Raw genomic sequence first — 17,891 nt, forward strand, 5'->3', positions numbered from 1 at the left:
TTAGAATTTTAGACTCCAACTTGTGGAGTTTGGAAGACAGATACCAAAGGAATTGCATGGTTGATTTTGATAGATTGGCACCTGTTAAGTTTAAAGAAGGACTTTCAAAATGAGTCCTATCATTGAATAGTCCAGAGAGGTACCTTGTCGACTGCTATGCCCCAAGGTAGAATTGTATATAAATTGCCAAGGTAAATGGTCAGCTATTTCATTCATATATTCTAATTTTTTTTTCTTTTTTTGAGACAGAGTCTTGCTCTGTCACCCAGGCTGGAGTGCAGTGGTGTGACCTCAGCTCACTGCAACCTCCACCTCCTAGGTTCAAACAATTCTTCTGCCTCAGCCTCCTGACTAGCTGAGACTACAGGTGCATGCCACCATGCCCAGCTAATTTTTGTATTTTTAGTTAGAGATGGGGTTTCACCATGTTGGCCAGGATGGTCTTGAACTCCTGACCTCAGGTGATCCACCCGCCTCGCATACATTCTATTTTTAAAACAAAAAAGATTTATCAGCTTTGGTCCCAATACGATTCTGTGATTTAAGTCTCAATTTGATTCATAAGGCTAGAAGCAACTAAAGAAAGTGTCAGGCTGGGCCCAGTGGCTCACAGCTGTAATCCCAGCACTTTGGGAGGCCAAGGCAGGCGAATCACCTGAGGTCAGGAGTTCAAGAGCACCCTGGCCAACATGGTGAAAACCCGTCTCTACTAAAAATACAAAAATTAGCCAGACATGGCACCTAAAGTCCCAGCTACTTGGGAGGCTGAGGCAGGAGAATCACTTGCATCTGGGAAACAGAGGTTGCAGTGAGCCAAAATCACACCACTGCACTCCAACCTGGGTGTCAGAGCCAGACCCTGTCTCAAAAGAAAAAAAAGAAAGTGTGAAAAGGAGTAGTTATCTATAAACATGAAGTTACATAGAACAATATATATAATGTTAATATCAGAAAAAGGGGGAAGTTATAAGAGATATTAATTTAGCTCATTCTACTAAATACTATTAGAGGCTATGTATGATGGCTCACACCTGTAATCCTAGCACCTTGGGAGGCCAAGTTGGGCAGATCACTTGAACCCAGGAGTTCAAGACCAGCCTGGGTAACACAGCAAGACCCTGCCTCTATCATTCATTCATTCATTCATTTATACATACATAGTAGATAATATATTTTTGTTCCTAGGGTAAACATGTCAGAGATTGTTTACCCTAGGAACAAAAGCCAGGGGATCTGAGGCTTAGTGTGAGAAGCAAAAGTAAATATTTTAAAATATTACCCTCTTGGTCAGGCACGGTGCCTCATGCCTGTAATCCCAGCACTTTGGGAGGCCGAGGTGGGCAGATCACCTGAGGTCAGGAGTTCGAGACCAGCCTGACCAACGTGGAGAAACCCCATCTCTAGTAAAAATATAAAATTAGCCGGGCGTGGTGGCGCATGCCTGTAATCCCAGCTACTTGGGAGGCAGGAGAATTACTTGAACCTGGGAGGCAGAGGTTGCACTGAGCCAAGATCACGCCATTGCACTCCAGCCTGGGCAATGGGAGCAAAATTCCATCTCAAAAAAAAAAAATTACCCTCTTCACATTCTGTCTGTAGTCATATACTATACTAAATATAATAAGCATTAGGAATTTGAGTTCAGTCCCAGCACCAGTGATTATCCTGTGCAAGTTACTTTTGAGTCAGTTTTCTCTTTTATGAAATGAAATTAATTGTGCTATTAGTTATGAAAATTAAAGGATAATGCCTATAAAATACTATGTCAAAAAGAAGGGCTCAGTACAATTTACTTTTGTTGTTTACAGAAAATTAGAGGAGTATAGTATTATTAATTTCAGTAAACAATGAGTCAGTTAATTTCATTGAAAATGCCAGAAGCAGTAGTTCCGTATGTACAGTCCATGGTTTGGTGGGTTGTAGTTGTAGCTTTTGTGGTTGGTCACTATAGGTAGGTCACTTCCTAATTCTGCCTTTTGCTTTCCAGTGGCTGGCAAACCCTTCTAATGATATGTATGCAGATACAGTAACAACTGTGATATTGGAAGTTCAGTCAAATCCCAAAATAAGAAAAGGTAAGAGTTCGTTCATTTTTATCCTTTTTTTTTTGGAGATGGAGTCTAGCTCTGTCATCCAGGCTGGAGTGCAGTGGCACAATCTTGGCTCACTGCATCCTCTGCTTCCCAGGTTCAAGCAATTCTCCTGCCTCAGCCTCCCAAGTAGTTGGGATTATAGGTACCTGCCACCACACTCAGCTAATTTTTGTATTTTTAGTAAAGATGGGGTTTCACTGTGTTAGCCAGGCTGATCTTGAACTCCTGACCTCGTGATCCGCCTGCCTCAGCCTCCCAAAGTGCTGGGATTACAACTGTGAGCCACCGCACCCGGCCACTCATTTTTATCCTTTAATTCTTTCATTTTTCTTATGTTTCTGTGAATTAAAAAGCAGTACATAGACTCCTAACAAACTTGATCATTTCTATGTAATCTTTAAGATATAAAATACACACAGCAATGCATATTGTTAGTATTTTGCTTATTTTTGTCCTGGCTCTTCACTCATACTGCAGCAACCTGGCTGCAATTAAGACTAAGATAAAATCCTTTTAGAAGCAGTCCTCTTAAAAATAATTGAATCAGAAATTCCAAAATATTGATGAATTGAGCCAGATTAGGAAGATACGCTACTATCTTCATATTTAATAAAATTTGTTGAATAGGATTGAATCTCCCTATGGGACAATTTTCAACCAGAGAAAACAGTGAAGATATTTTTGTGTTATTTCTTTGATTCTATTTTATACTTAAGTCAGCATAATATATGTCTTTTTTTTTCTTTTTTTGAGACAAAGTCTTGCTTTGTTTGCCCAGGCTGCTCTCAAATGCCTGGGCTCAAATGATCCTCTCATTTCAGCCTCCTGAGTGGCTGAGACTACAGGCATGAGCCACTGTACCTAGCTCTTTACATGTTTTGAGCTGTGAGTCTCTGGCATATGGAGTAGTCCTGTGTGCTGTGATGGGGGAAGTGACCATACGGGAAGTATTCTGGGAAGCCTGAGCCTTTACCCTTTCACAGACCATTAGATCCTGGGCTCTGAGAGAATATTATACTGTGCCTTGAAAATATACAGTTAGTTAGTTCTTTGATTTCATGAGAAAAATGTTTAGCAGACTACTTTGTAATTCATTTCCTATGGTGCATCTGTAATACAAACGAATACTTTCAGATAATCTAAATCTGTTATTCATTTGAGTCACTGGTAAGCATTTGAATTTGTTTTCAGTAATTGTAAACATGATCATTTGGACATCATTTGATAACTTGTTTTAGCTGAATTAACTCATGGGAAATGGCTCCTCCCATGTGCATGTAACACAGGAGACAGCTGTGCATTTTTATATAAGCCACAGAAGAATGCCACACCCTGGATTCTTACATGATGCTCAAGGTCACAGTCTTAATCCTGGGGTACAAATATATTGACAGAAAAAAATGCAGTTGTCAATTTTCTCTTACAGTTGGGCACGGTGGCTCACACTTGTAATCCCAGTACTTTGGGAGACTGAGGCAGGCGGATCCCTTAAGGTCAGGAGTCTGAGACCAGCCTGGCCAACATGGTGAAACCCCATTTTTTCTAAAAATACAAAAAAAATTAGCCAGGGATGGTGGCAGCTGCCTGTAATCCCAGCTACTCAGGAGAGTGAGGCACGAGAATCGCTTGAACCTGGGAGGCAGAGGGCGCAGTGAGCAGAGATCATGCCACTGCACTCCAGCCTGGGTGACAGAGCGATACTCCGTATCAAAAAAAAAAAAATTGTTTTTCTCTTACTTATCTTAGGTGGTAAAAATAAAGGTGTGCAGGGTGGGAAGGAGGATCTTTTTTTATTTTTATTTTTATTTATTTATTTTGAGATGGAGTCTCCGCTGTGTCACCCAGGCTGGAGTACAGTGGCGCGATTCGGCTCACTGCAACCTCCACCTCCCGGATTCAAGCGATTCTCCTGCCACAGCCTCCTGAGTAGCTGGAATTAGAGGCATGTGCCACCACGCCCAGCTAATTTTTGTATTTTTAGTAGAGACGGGCTTTCACCATGTTGGTCAGGCTGGTCTCAAACTCCTGACCTTGTGATCCGCCTGCCTTGGCCTCCCAAGGTGCTGGGATTACAGGCGTGAGCCACCGCGCCGGGCCTAGGAGGATCTTTTTAAAAGATCATGAGTAAGTAGTGGTGCAGAAGTTAGGCACAGTGACGTGGGGAAGAGGGTTAGGTGTGGAGAGCAGAATCACGCCCAGGGCTTTGGGCCGCGCAGCTTTCAGCTCTAAGGCTCCCATCCTTCTAAGAGCACAGCTGGCCTTCACTTCCTATCTTAGTCTGTTCAGTTCAAATCAAATGCCACCAGGGTTGCTTTCTTTTTTTTTTTTTTTTTTTTTTTGAGACGGAGTCTCGCTCTGTCGCCCAGGCTGGAGTGCAGTGGCTTAATCTCGGCTCACTGCAAGCTCCGCTTCCCGGGTTCACGCCATTCTCCTGCCTCAGCCTCTCTGAGTAGCTGGGACTACAGGCGCCCGCCACCACGCCCGGCTAATTTTTTGTATTTTTGGTAGAGACGGGGTTTCACCGTGGTCTCGATCTCCTGACCTCGTGATCTGCCCGCCTCGGCCTCCCAAAGTGCTGGGATTACAAGCGTGAGCCACCGCGCCCCGCCAGGGTTGCTTTCTCTTCACTATATTCCGATAGCCCTTTTGTAAAATGAAGTCTTTTTTGTAATACAGTCAACTAATTAGAAATTTATATATTTTTCTGAAAAATGAAGTTTCTATGCAAAAATGGCACATTTTTAGGCCAGTTAGGATGTTGTGTGACTACAGGGTCTTTGGTGATGTTTAGTGTCTGAGCTCTGCCAGCCTGTTTTCCATGTGGCAGAGGAGGGATCACAGAGATGTTGTCAGGATGTCATCTGCTGTTCTGATGAGGGCTCTGCCTAGTGGTGATGCTGAAAAACAAGAGGTGCTGTGGTATGACAGATAATCTCCACATAGCTCGTGTGTGTGTTATACAGGAAGGAATACATGACCTGTCATAGGTTGGTTTTCCTTTATCTTGATTATTTCTCTTAATACTCCGGTCCAAAATGAAATGTACCTTTACTCTGATCTGCAGTAATTGAATTTAAATTAATTATCACTGTATTATTAGTGATCCCTCTTACGTTAATAATAAAAACATTCCTTCCTTTGGTTAGCCTCTGGCCATTTCAGCAGAGGTTCATTGCAGACAGGTTAGAACTGGGCTGTTTCTGTGTATTCCGTGTATTTAACATTTGTTCAGCTGGCGGGGTGCCTTGTGTTTCCTAGTTCTTCCCCATTTTGTAGTTTATGGAGAATGAGGTTTTATATTCCTCTGGGATGATGAAGTGCTTGCATATTTTCATTAACATTCATCTGACAGATGTTTACTGAGTACCTGCTCCCCAGCAGGCATGCCTCGAAGTGCTTAGGAAACATCAGTGAATAAAGCAAACAGATCTGCCCCCTCCAAGGATCTGACATTCTGGCGTGTCCCAGGGCTTCCTGATAGGGTTTGGAGTTGGGCAGATCCCATAGGGTCTTGTTGGCCATCGTAAGGACCTCAGACTTTCAGTGTGAGTAAAATGCGGCTATGCTGCAGAGCTTTGAGCGGGGCTGAGACAGGATCTGACAGAGTTTTTAAAGGACTGCCGTGGTGCTTGCTGAAACTACTGTTAGGAGGGCAAGCAGGAAAGCAGAGGCTCCAGCTGGGAGCTTCTTCAGTCATCCAGGTGGCAGACAGTGGCTCAGATTAGGGTGGAAGTCATGGGGATATCGCAAAGTGGCTGGATTCTGGAGGTGTTTTAATAAAGCCAGCAGTATTTCCTGTTGGATTAGCTGTAAGTGGCGACAGAAAGAGAACAGACAGGATGAACTTTAAGCTAATGATCCAGGATACATCAGCATGGAGAGTTGTCACTCATGGGGCTAAGTGACAGGTTTTAATAAGTAGCACTTGTGCCTTTCAAAGGTGACAAGTATTGCAAGAACTGGTACACGTGACACTAATGCTGGTCATGAGGAAGTTGATTCTGTATATTTATTATTTATCGAACTGACTTCTTCCTGTCCAAACTTGGGATTTTCACATTTAGGGCAGAGTCAGCGACTGTGGCCCACAAGCCACACCTAGCCCGCCTGCTTTGGTAAGTACGGTGTTACCGAAGCACAGCCGTGCACACTGGTTCATCTCCTCTGATACTTCTTTCCTGCTACAGCAGCAGAATTGAGTCATTGCGACAGCGACCCTGTGGTCTACAAAGCCTAGAATGCCATCTGGCCATTTACAGAAAAAGTTGCCCTCTTCTCAAGGCACCTCTGTGAAACAATCTGATTCTTCCTTGATGGCATTTTTCTCCCTTTTCATTTCTTAGCCTCCTGACACTTCAGTCCAGATTCTGGAAACACAACTTGTATTTGTATCTGCAGTGTGTGTGTATGTATGTGTGTGTGTGTGTGTGTGTGTCTCACCACCAACCTCAATTTATGTGTCCCCATTCTTAACTAAAGGGGAAATCTTATATATTTTCAAAATACATTATTTTGTTTTTATATTCCTTAACATTCTTCTATTTTACATGGCACCTGTTTTCAGCATGTATGTGTCCTGTTTTGACACACAGACCTACCAAGAACAGGTATACATGTCTGATTGTATAGTTCTGTGTTTAATATGATCTCATGTGTCTGACGAGTTTGTCTAAATATTAATGCAGGAATTTGCAAATATATATATATATATATACACACACACACATAAACTTTGGAAAGTTTCTTTTAATAGTTTCATAGCTTAGATATTTATTTTTAATATATTGTGAGATTTTTACATGTCAATTAAGTGCTTATTTTAGTAATTAATAATAAAACTAATGATTATAATTAAAGTATAAAAGTTCTATTATATAGCTTTCTTGGCTAGCACCTGGTTAGTTTTTTGTTTTTGTGGTTTTTTTTATTTTTATTTTACTTTATTTTATTTTTTGAGACAGGGTGTCTGTCGCAGGCTAGAGTACAGTGGCATGATCTCAGCTCACTGCAGCCTCGACCTCCTGGGCTCAAGTGGTCCTCCCACCTCAGCACCCCCAAGTAGCTGGGACTATAGACGTGCACCACCACGCCTGGCTAATTTTTCTATTTTTTGTAGAGACAGGGTTTCACCATGTGGCCCAGGCTAGTCTCAAATACCTGAGCTCAAGTGATCTGCCCACCTTGGCCCCCCAGAGTGCTAGGATTCCAGATGTGAGCCACTGCACCTGGGCTTATTATTTTTTTTAATGGAGATGGGGTCTCGCTATGTTGCCGAGGCTGGTCTCCAACTCCTGGGCTCAAGCAGTCCTCCCTTCTCAGCCTCCCAAAGTGCTGGGATTACAGGCGAGTAGTTAGTTGTATATACAATTGAAATTCATGAATTAAAAAGAATTAGATGAAGTATGGTTGAATTATAGAATAGTTTAGGAGAAATGACAATTTGAGTCTTTTCCGTAGAGTAGATTGAAATAGGTATGTGGGTGTGCAGAAGTGAGTTAATAAAGCTACACTCAGATGATATAATATTTTAAAAAGTCATAGTGTTACATGAGAAAGTAATTACGTGGGCTGAGAAATTGAAAGTGCATTGAAGAAATCATAATTTTTGGTCTCTTTGAAATGACAGAGTCTTAGGTATGGTAGCACACACCTATAGGCCTAGCTACTTGAGAGGCTGAGATGAGAGGATCACTTGAGCCCAGGAGTTCAAGGTTACAGTGAGCTATGATTGCACCACCGCACTCCAGCCTGGGCAACAGAGCGAGACACTCTTTCTAAGGGAAAAAAAGAAGAAAGAAATTACGGTCTTATATTTTCCTGTTTATAGGTGAGGCCATAAGATTATTTCTGGTATTTTCCCCCATTTCACACACACACACACACACACACACACACACACACACACGTATATATAAAAAATATATAAAAGAGGAAGTTGATTATGTATATTTATTATTTATCAAACTGACTTCTTCCTATCCAAACTTGGGATTTTCACATTTGGGCCAGCCCAGCTTTCAGCTCTAAGCCCCCCTCCCCCCACCCGTCCTTCTAAGAGCTCAGCTGGCCTTCACTTCCTATCTTAATCTGTTCAGTCCAAATCAGATGCCACCAAGGTTGCCTTCTCTTCATTATATTCTGATAGCCCTTTTGTAAAATGAAGTCTTTTTGTTTGCTATATATATATAGTGTATGTATATATATATATATAGTGTATGTATATATATATATATATATATATATAAGAACATGAAATTAAATGATGACAATATCCATATATATGGGGTGTGTGTGTGTGTTTTGTCTGAAGGATTTTAAAATTCTGCACTACTCTTTTTGTAACAGCATTATTGATACATAATTCACATACCATGCAATTCATCCATATGAAGTGTAGAATTCAATGATGTTTAGCATATTCAGAGTTGTACAACCATCACCACAATCAACTTTAAAACATTTACATCACACCAGGCCAGACATGGTGGCTCACACCTGTAATCCCAGCACTTTGGGAGGCCCAGGGGAGCAGATTGCTTGAACCTGGGAGTTTGAGACCAACTTGGGCAACATGGTGAAACCCCATCTCTACACACACACACACACACACACACACACAATTAGCTGGGCATGCATGTAGTCCCAGCTACCTGAGAGGCTGAGGTGAGAGGATCACCAGAGCCCAGAGGTTAAGGCTGCAGTGAGCCGTGATCACACCACTACAGTCCAGCCTGGGCAACAGTGCAAGACCCTGTCTCTAAATAAATAAATAAATAAATAAATTTATTCCTCCGAAAAGGAACCCCATATCCCTTACTTATGATGCCCCAATCTCTATATTCTCCCCAACAAAGCAACCACTAATCTACTTCCTGCCTCCCTGGATTTGCCTGTTCTCAGCGTTTCAGATAAATGGAATCATACAATATATAGCCTTTGACAACTGGCTTCCTTCACTATGCTGTGTTCAAGGTTCATCCATGTTGTCCTATAAATTGGTGCTTCATTCCTTTTTATGGCCAAATAATTTCCCGTTGTATGGACACAACACATTTTGTTTATCCATTCATCTGTTGATGGATACTTCGGTTGTTTCTATTTTATGGCTTTTATGAATAATGCTACCATAGAGATTTGGATGTAAGTTTTTCTGCAGACATATGCTTTCATTTCTCTTGGATCTATACCTAGGAGTAGAATTACTAGGTCAAATGCTCACTGTTTAACTTTCTGAGGAAGTGCCAGACTGTGAGCTCTGCACTCTTTTGCTATTGGTGATGCACTGAGCTGTTGAATGAGGGGTCACAGCATGTCTGAAACTCCAGATTAAGGGGAGCCCATCTTCCCAAGCTGTCAGATTTCTTTGTTTTGGAAGGAAAGCTGAGTAATTTAATGGGCAAGTCATTTTAAGTATTAATTTTTATTAAAATAATTATATCTAATAGAAAGCTAAATTTATATCACATTTTAGATAAAAGACTTCACAGATCTTTGAGCTTGAATATGCCCCTAGAATTCCTGGAGTTAATTGCCCGTGGTCATAAATGTAACGTTTGAGAAATGTGGGAAATAAAATTAAAAATAATATTAAGTGTCATTTCTTGGTTAATAAGAACATGAAATATTGGAGAAAGGGTGAAAAGATGTAATAGAAAAATTTTTTTAAAATACACATAGGCCAGGCACGGTGGCTCACGCCTATAATTCCAGCACTTTGGGAGGCCGAGGCGGGCGGATCACGAGGTCAGGAGATCGAGACCATCCTGGCTAACATGACGAAATCCCGTCTCTACTAAAAAAATACAAAAAATTAGCCGGGCATGGTGGCGGACACCTGTAGTCCCGGCTACTCAGGAGGCTGAGGCAGGAGAATGGAGTGAATCTGGGAGGCGGAGCTTGCAGTGAGCCAAGATCGCGCCACTGCACTCCAGCCTGGGCAACAGAGTGAGACTCCGTCTCAGAAAATAAATAAATAAATAAATAAATAAATAAATAAATAAATAAATAAAAATACACATAAAAAGAACATGAAATTAAATGATGAAAATATCCACTTCCTTTAGCAGGCAAATAATACAAATCCATGCTTGTCACTTTAAGGATTCCATAGTTAATCACTTTAACTTATCAGTAACCAGATTCTGATTATTGATTTGGAAATTATTCTGAATAGGAATTTAGAAATTGCTATCACTCTCTCACTTTTTTTTCCAGGTGCAGTACAAAAGGTTTCTAAAAAATTAGAAATGCACGTTTACAGCAAGAGGTTGGAGATCATGCTTCAGTAAGTTTTTCACCCATTATTTCTCAACAAGACAGTGACAGTGGGCTGGAAGGAGCCCTGGATTGGGCTCTGGCTCCTTCAGGGACTGGGGTGTGGCTCCAACCAGGCCACTGCAATGCTCTGAGACCTGCTTCTCTGTTAGGAAAGAGAGGGGTTGGAACTGTTCCCTGCCAGCTCCACACTCACCTGTGACCTGCTAGGTCAGCCGTTTGTGTTTCATTTAATACAGTGCTTCAGGACGCTGGCACAGGGCTGGCACAGTTAGCAAGGGTTAAAACATTCTTATCAAGGACAAGTACAAAAATCTTCGCTGAATGTTGCTGTATCTTCAAGAATTATATATTGTTAAATGTGAATTCTTTGTAAAATGGTGTTCTTCTAGACTCTTCTCAGTCTGTAAGCAATGAATTACCTTTAAGCATTTCTCTTTATTTTATTTTACTTTTATTTTTGGGAGATAGAGTCTTGCTCCACTGCCCAGACTGGAATACAGTGGCATGATCTTGGCTCACTGCAGCCTCGACTCCCAGGCTCAAGCAATCTACCTCAGCCTCCCGAGTAGCTGGGATCACAGGCTCCCACCACCACGCCCAGCTAATTTTATTTTTTTGGAGAGACAGGGACTCCCTATGTTGCCCAGGCTGGTCTCAAATTCCTGGGCTCAAGGGATCCTCCTGCCTTGGCTTCCCAAAGTGCTGGAATTACAGATGTGAGCCCTTGCCCCATTAGACGTTTTAACAAAGTAAGGTGTCCTGCTAGTTTAGAAGGTTTTTATGCTAACATTTCTGTTCCTTTCTTCCTTTCTCCAAAATTCTACACCAACTTTTTTTTTTTTTTTTTTGAGACAGAGTCTCACTCTGTCGCCCAGGCTGGAGTGCAGTGGCACAATCTCAACTCACTGCAACCTCCACCTCCTGGGTTCAAGCAATTCTCCTGCCTCAACCTACCAAGCAGCTGGGACTACAGGCGCACGCCACCATACCCAGCTATTTTTTGTATTTTTAGTAGAGACAGGGTTTCACCATATTGGCCAGGCTGGTCACGAATTCCTGACCTTGTGATTCACCTGCCTCCGTCTCCCAAAGTGCTGGGAGTACAGGCGTGAGCCACCGTGCCCGGCCCACTAAAGCAGCAGTTTAGTGGCTTTAAAAAAAAAATGATAGGCTTTAAATGATGACTTTGCGTATAGAAGTTGTAATACATCTTCAAAACAGTATTCTCTGTATTGTCATTTTGATTTTAAAGCGCATTCCTCTCATACAAAACTGGCCAACAGTGCAAGCACAGTGATTTCCATGGCGGTTGAAAAGGCCGCAGATTTTACTGGTTCCCACCCCTGGAGCCTCTGGTTCTCTGAACTTATTTTGCAGAGGCTCAACTCTGCCAGCGTTGAAGTCTGAGTATCTTAATCTTTAGATCCTTGACCCCTTTGGCAGTCAGGTAAGGCTGTGGGGCGGGGGCAGGGGACACACATATATGCAGTTTTACCTTTGATTTCAAGGAGGTTAGACAACCCCCTCCCACAGGCTATCCTGGGACCCCAGGTTAAACAGCCCTATTGTAGAAGGTGGGTGTTGGTGACCAGGGATTTGACTACAGCAGTTCTGTTGGCGGCTCTACAGGAATAGAAAACACATATGGCCCTAGACTGGCCCCGCTGTCCCATGTGCTGCAGTCGGGGTGCAGAATGAAAGTTCACATTGCTGCGGCTGGTCCTCAGGAGCTGTGGGGAGGGCAGTCTGCGGGAGGCTGCGGCCCTTCCACTGGACTTTCACTCTGGCCTTCTTCCCTGTCCTCCTGACACTACTCCTCCCGCCTCCCCTCCCTCTCCCTCGCCTCCCACAAACACACCAGAACTATTCAACTCTGAGGAACAGGAGTATGAGACAGCTTCCATTCGGCCAGGAACGGGGGGTTCCCATGTCCTTAAACTTCAAAGCCAATCGTACCCTTAAAAATGCAGCTATTTCCCCAGTTGTTTAAACACTTAGGATTAGATAGGAGTAAATGTATTCGTTTCTTTAGACAAGCCAACATTGGATCACATGAAAATGAAACCTTTTTTTCCTATCCTTTTGAATTCATTTCTGTATTTAAAATATAATCTTTTTGGCTGGGTGCGGTGGCCCACACCTGTAATCCCAGCACTTTGGGAGGCCTAGGCAGGTGGATCACTTGAGGTCAGGGGTTCGAGACCAGCCTGGCCAACATGGCAAAACCCCATCTAAAATACCCCTACTAAAAATACAAAAATGAGCCAGGTGTGGTGGTAGGTGCTTGTAATCCCAACTACTCAGGAGGCTGAGGAAGGAGAATTGCTTAAACCAGGAGGCAGAGGTTGCAGTGGGCCGAGATCACGACACAGCACTCCAGCCTGGGCAACAAGCAAGACTCCGTCTGAAAATAAATAAATAAAATAAAATACAATCTTTTCTTTTGTGCTAGGGTCCCACCTAAGTTTATTTACACATATGATGAGCAGTAACTGCCTGAAGATGCAAGCAGTTGATTCCCACTCCTCCCTTCCCCAGCTTAATACGGCGTTGTCAGGGTTAACTGTCCTAGGCTGACCATGGTCCGTGGGCCTGCCTTTCTTACCTGCACTCAGCCTGCAGGTGGACTGCTATTTCCTAACACCTCTGTCCCAGTGGGGACGATGTTGAAATTAATGATCAAAACTGTTTCTCTCAATGACAGAGGCAATGTCTTAGTGCCTTCTGTATCCCCAGCTCCTAGCACAGAAGGAATCTGCCACATAGAAGATGCTCAATAAATACCAAGTTCAATTGAAGTAGGAGTGAACAGCTAGTGGGCTTGGGAGCCATTTAAACCTGGATACCTGGATTTGAATGCCAGCTCAGCTGTTTACTAGCTGTGAGGCTTTAAGCAAATCACTTAACTTCTGTGTCTTGTTTTCTTCACATGTAAAAGGGGATCCTTACCAAAATTATTATAGGTTAAGATAATGTATATAAACCACCTAGCATGATGCCTGCTGAATAGATCATTCTTGAATAATAGCTGTGTATTTTCCCTGTTTTATAAACTTAATAAGCTATATCAAAGCAAATAAGAAGCTTGTCTCAAAAGTAAATACAGGCTGGGCATGGTGGCTCATGCCTGTAATCCCAGCACTTTGGGAGGCCGAGGCAGGTGGATCACTTGTGGCTAGTAGTTCAAGACCAGCCTGGCCAACATGGTGAAACCCTGACTCTACTAAAAATACAAAAATTAGCCAGCTGTGGTCGTGCACACCTGTAATCCCAGCTACTAGGGAGGCTGAGGCAGGAGAACCACTTGAATCCGGGAGGCGGAGGTTGCAGTGAGCCAAGATTGCGCCACTGCACTCCGGCCTGGGCAACAGAGCAAGACTCCATCTCAAAAAAAAGAAAAAATAAATAAATACAGTATTCTACTTTAGAACTAGGACCTATCTTCAGTTTTATTTTTTCCTCAAATATATAAAGCTGGGCATTTTCACTAATCCTGCATTTCTGCTTATTTTAAGGGACATATTTGGAGAAGACTGTATAAGTGTAAAGGATGACTCTATTCTTAGCGTCACAGTGGATGGGAAAACTGCCAACCTTAACTTGGAGACACGGGTATGTAGCTGCTCTTTCCTACGTTTCAAGACATTTGGGAAATAAAATGAAGGCATAAATAATCTGTACTCTCACACTCAACAGTCTACTTTTGCATATTGGCATTTGCTTCCAGTGTTTCCAACATTTTTTTCACATTGTTCTTTTTATATTATTATGGTTGAAGTCTTCTGTGTTTTTCCGGGTCACTGCATAGTACGAGGTTCCCGTGTATGCCACTCCATTGCTGTCCTCTTCCATAATACAGCTTACTTCACCTCATCCCTTCTCTAGTTTGGCATCTAGTTGACTCTGCATTTTTTAAAGAAGCTGCTCTTCTGTTTGCACCAGCAAGATCCAAGTGGATTTTCCAAACCATAAGGTTTGAGAGGCCAGGTGCAGTGGCTCACATCTGTAATCCCAGCACCTTGGGAGGCTGAGATGGGTAGATCACCTGAGGTTAGGAGTTCGAGACCAGCCTCACCAACATGGAGAAACCCTGTCTCTAAAAAAAAAAAAAAAATTAGCTAGGCATGATGGCAGGTGCCTATATTCCCAGCTACTCGGGAGGCTGAGGCAGGAGAATCCCTTGAACCCAGGAGGTGGAGGTTGCAGTGAGCTGAGATCGCGCCATTGCACTCCAGCCTGGATGACAGAGCAAGACTCTGTCTCAAAAAAAAAAAAAAAAAAAAGAAGATACCTGCACTGATATGTTAATTGCAGCACGATTCACAGTAGCAACTATATGGCCTTAACCTAAGTGTCCATCAGCAGAAGAATGGAAAAGGAAAATGTGGCGTATGTACACAATGGAATACTATTCAGCCATCAAAAAGAATGAAATTATGTCCCTTGCAGCAACATGGATGGAATTGGGGGTCTTTAGTGAAATAAGCCAAGCACAGAAAGTCAGTCAGGTATCCCATCTTCTCACTTATAAGTATACTAAAAAAACGTACACACACGGCCATAGAGAGTGGAATGATACACGGTGGAAACTCAGAAGGGTGTGGCGGGGGTGATGGATGCTGTCCAGGTAATGGGTGCCCAGAAAGCCCTGACTAGACCACTGAGCTCTCTGTGCATGTAACCAAACAGCACATGTGCCCCATACATTTGTACCACCAAAAGATGAGGCAGGTTTATTCATGTGCAGAGCTGTCCACTATATATTGTTGAGTGAAAAAAAATAGTTACAAGATAGTACATATAAGAAATTATCCTATTTTCGTTTTTTATATATATATATGTAAAAAGTCTAGACGGTTACTAGACAGAAATGGTAACCATAGTTATCATTAGGTCATAAGTGTTTTTTTCCTCTTTCCTAAGTTTTTAATGGGAAATGTTTATGGTATAATAAAAACATTCTTTAAACAGCATATAGTGTTTTGTAGTTGAGCTTAAGAAGTAACTAGAGCCCAGGCGCGGTGGCTCACACCTATAATCCCAGCACTTTGGGAAGCCGAGGCGGGCAGATCACAAGGTCAGGAGTTCGAGACAAGTGTGGCCAAAATAGTGAAACCCTGTCTTTACTAAAAATACAAAAAATGAGCTGGCCGTGGTGGCAGGCACCTGTAATCCCAGCTACTCAGGAGGCTGAGGCAGGAGAATCGCTTGAACCCGGGAGGCGAAAGTTGTGGTGAGCCGAGACGGCACCACTGTACTCCAGCCTGGGCGACAGTGCAAGATTCTGTCTCAAAAAAAAAAAAAAGGCCGGGTGCAGTGGCTCACGCCTGTAATCCTAGCACTTTGGGAGGCTGAGGCGGGTGGATTGCCTGAGCTCAGGAGTTCAAAACCAGCCCAGGCAACGCCGTTAAACCCCATCTCTACTAAAAAATACAAAAAAATTAGCCGGGCATGGCGGCAGGCGCCTGTAGTCCCAGCTACTCAGGAGGCTGAGGCAGGAGAATTGCTTCAACCAGGGAGGCAGAGGTTGCAGTGAGCCAAGATCACGTTACTGTACTCCAGCCTGGATGATAGAGTGAGACTCTGTCTCCCCCCCCCCCCACAAAAAAAAGAACTAGAGGCCAGGCATGGTGGCTCATGCCTGTAATCCCAACACTTTGGGAGGCCAAGGTGGGTGGATCATCTGAGGTCAAGAGTTTGAGACCAGCCTAGCCAACATGGTGAAACCCCATCTCTACTAAAAATACAAAAATTAGCCAGGTGTGGTGGTGTGCCTATAATCCCAGCTACTTGGGAGGCAGGAGAACCTGGGAATCACCTTAACCCGAGAAACGGAGGTTGCAGTGAGCTGAGATCACATCACTGCACTCCAGCCTGGGCGACAGAGCAAGACTCTGTCTCAAAAAAAAAAAAAAAAAAAACGAAGTAACTAGAAAATTATTAGTGAGTTTCAGTCAAATTTAATACCAAATGTTGAGTAGATAGCCACATCCATTCCTTGCGAAGTAATTTGTGTGGCTGAACTTCCCTGGAGTATCACTTATTGGATCAAAATGTGGGCTTTGATGTAAATGTAGTTTACTAGACTTTTCCCGTCTTTCCCCTTCCCTCAGATCATCACTAATGAGGACCATCGTGCTGTCAGGAAGCACTGCACGCCCACAAGTGTGCAGGGCGGCCGTTCTGTTTCACGGTAATCAGTCCCACCGTGACCTCTGCACACACAGATGATTGTTCTTTTTTTTAGTTTGAGACCAGGTCTCGCAGTGCCGCCCAGGCTGGAGTGCAGTGGTGCAATCATAGCTCACTGCAGCCTCAACCTCTCTGGCTCAGTGATCCTCCCACCTCAGCCTCTTATCTGGGACCACAGGCACACGCCACCACAGCTGGCTAATTTTTTATGAGATGATGGTTTTTTTAAAAGAGTATTCATTTATCTTCTATATAATCATTATAGACTTAATTCTAACAGTCTTGTTTGTGCCTCACTTTCAGACTGTAGAATGTGAAGAGGGAAGTGAAGACGATGAATCCCTTCGAGAAATGGTGGAGCTGGCTGCACAGAGACTGTACGAGGCCCTGACGCCAGTTCACTGAGACTGTCTGTATATGAACTTTGAAAAAATACTTGACTCTACTTCTGTTACCTAAAATAAAATGCATTCGTTTCTCTGCGGGAGCCTATTTACTTTTGATGTCAAATGGCCTTTATTCCAACAGCCTGAATACTGCTAAATCGCCAATTAATGTGTCCATTATTCTAGAACTAACTACTAAATCAACTGCCCATTATTTTAGAATTTATGGATTCTTCTTCCAGGCATGTATGTGCAGCTCCCGTGGAAACCATCAAGATCTGCCGACAGCAACGGCTGCTGGTTACCCTCTCCCCTGGGGTAACCAATTTGAGTTAATAATAAGGATTCTAAGTTGCACTTGAATCTTTCCTGCCTTCATCTCCACCGCTGCTGTTCGAGTCCAAGTCTACTCTCCCCTCTGAATTCCTGCAACCACCTCCATCTCCTCCCCTACAGCTGATTCCTGGAACAGACCTGGCCTCAAGCCTCTGCTGCTTGAAGGCCTTAATGAAGTCCTTATGATAAAGATGAAGTCCAGGCACCTTTGCTTGCTCTCGCAGGGGCTCTCAATCTGGGCTACCCGTGGGAATCACGTGGGGTGCATTACAAGTGCACCTGTGCCCAAGTCCTGCCACCAGGAGGTGAGTTAGTCGGGCTGGAATGAGGGTCCTTGGTTGGATCTTATTTGTAAAGCTCCCCCAGGTGATCCAAGCCAGCTTGGGACGAGCAACTTAAAGGTCACGCTCTACGCCCATTGCCCCGCCCCAGGAGCGGAGCGGGCCTCTGCGCTGGCTCCACCTGGCCCTTCTATTACTCATCTACAGCTCCGTGATTTCAAGGCATCCTTCCCACCCGTTTTTAGCTCGGCCGCAGAACTTCATTGCACAGTTGAGGTTCTTAACGTTGCATTACAACCACGTTTTAACAGATTAATCCCTTGGAA

General features: G+C 43.3%; 1 protein-coding gene across 4 annotated transcripts in view; it reads left to right on the top strand.

Annotated features, from left to right (window-relative positions):
- The window catches only part of CPSF3 (cleavage and polyadenylation specific factor 3), a 51,646-nt gene extending 34,588 nt beyond the window's left edge, over positions 1-17,058 (top strand). For 3 of the 4 annotated variants that reach the window (XM_012497643.2, XM_003272717.3, XM_030799580.1), the window contains exons 15-18: positions 1,988-2,075; positions 10,308-10,377; positions 13,886-13,982; positions 16,866-17,058. In XM_012497643.2, coding sequence (XP_012353097.1) covers positions 1,988-2,075; positions 10,308-10,377; positions 13,886-13,982; positions 16,866-16,967 — 357 coding nt within the window. In that variant the 3' untranslated portion in view covers positions 16,968-17,058. The remainder of the gene's footprint in view (positions 1-1,987; positions 2,076-10,307; positions 10,378-13,885; positions 13,983-16,865) is intronic. The other variant, XM_030799581.1, reaches the window with a different exon arrangement.
- Positions 17,059-17,891: the final 833 nt, after the last annotated feature.

The sequence above is a fragment of the Nomascus leucogenys genome, chromosome 19, assembly GCF_006542625.1.
Source record: "Nomascus leucogenys isolate Asia chromosome 19, Asia_NLE_v1, whole genome shotgun sequence".
Taxonomy (NCBI): Eukaryota; Metazoa; Chordata; class Mammalia; order Primates; family Hylobatidae; genus Nomascus; species Nomascus leucogenys.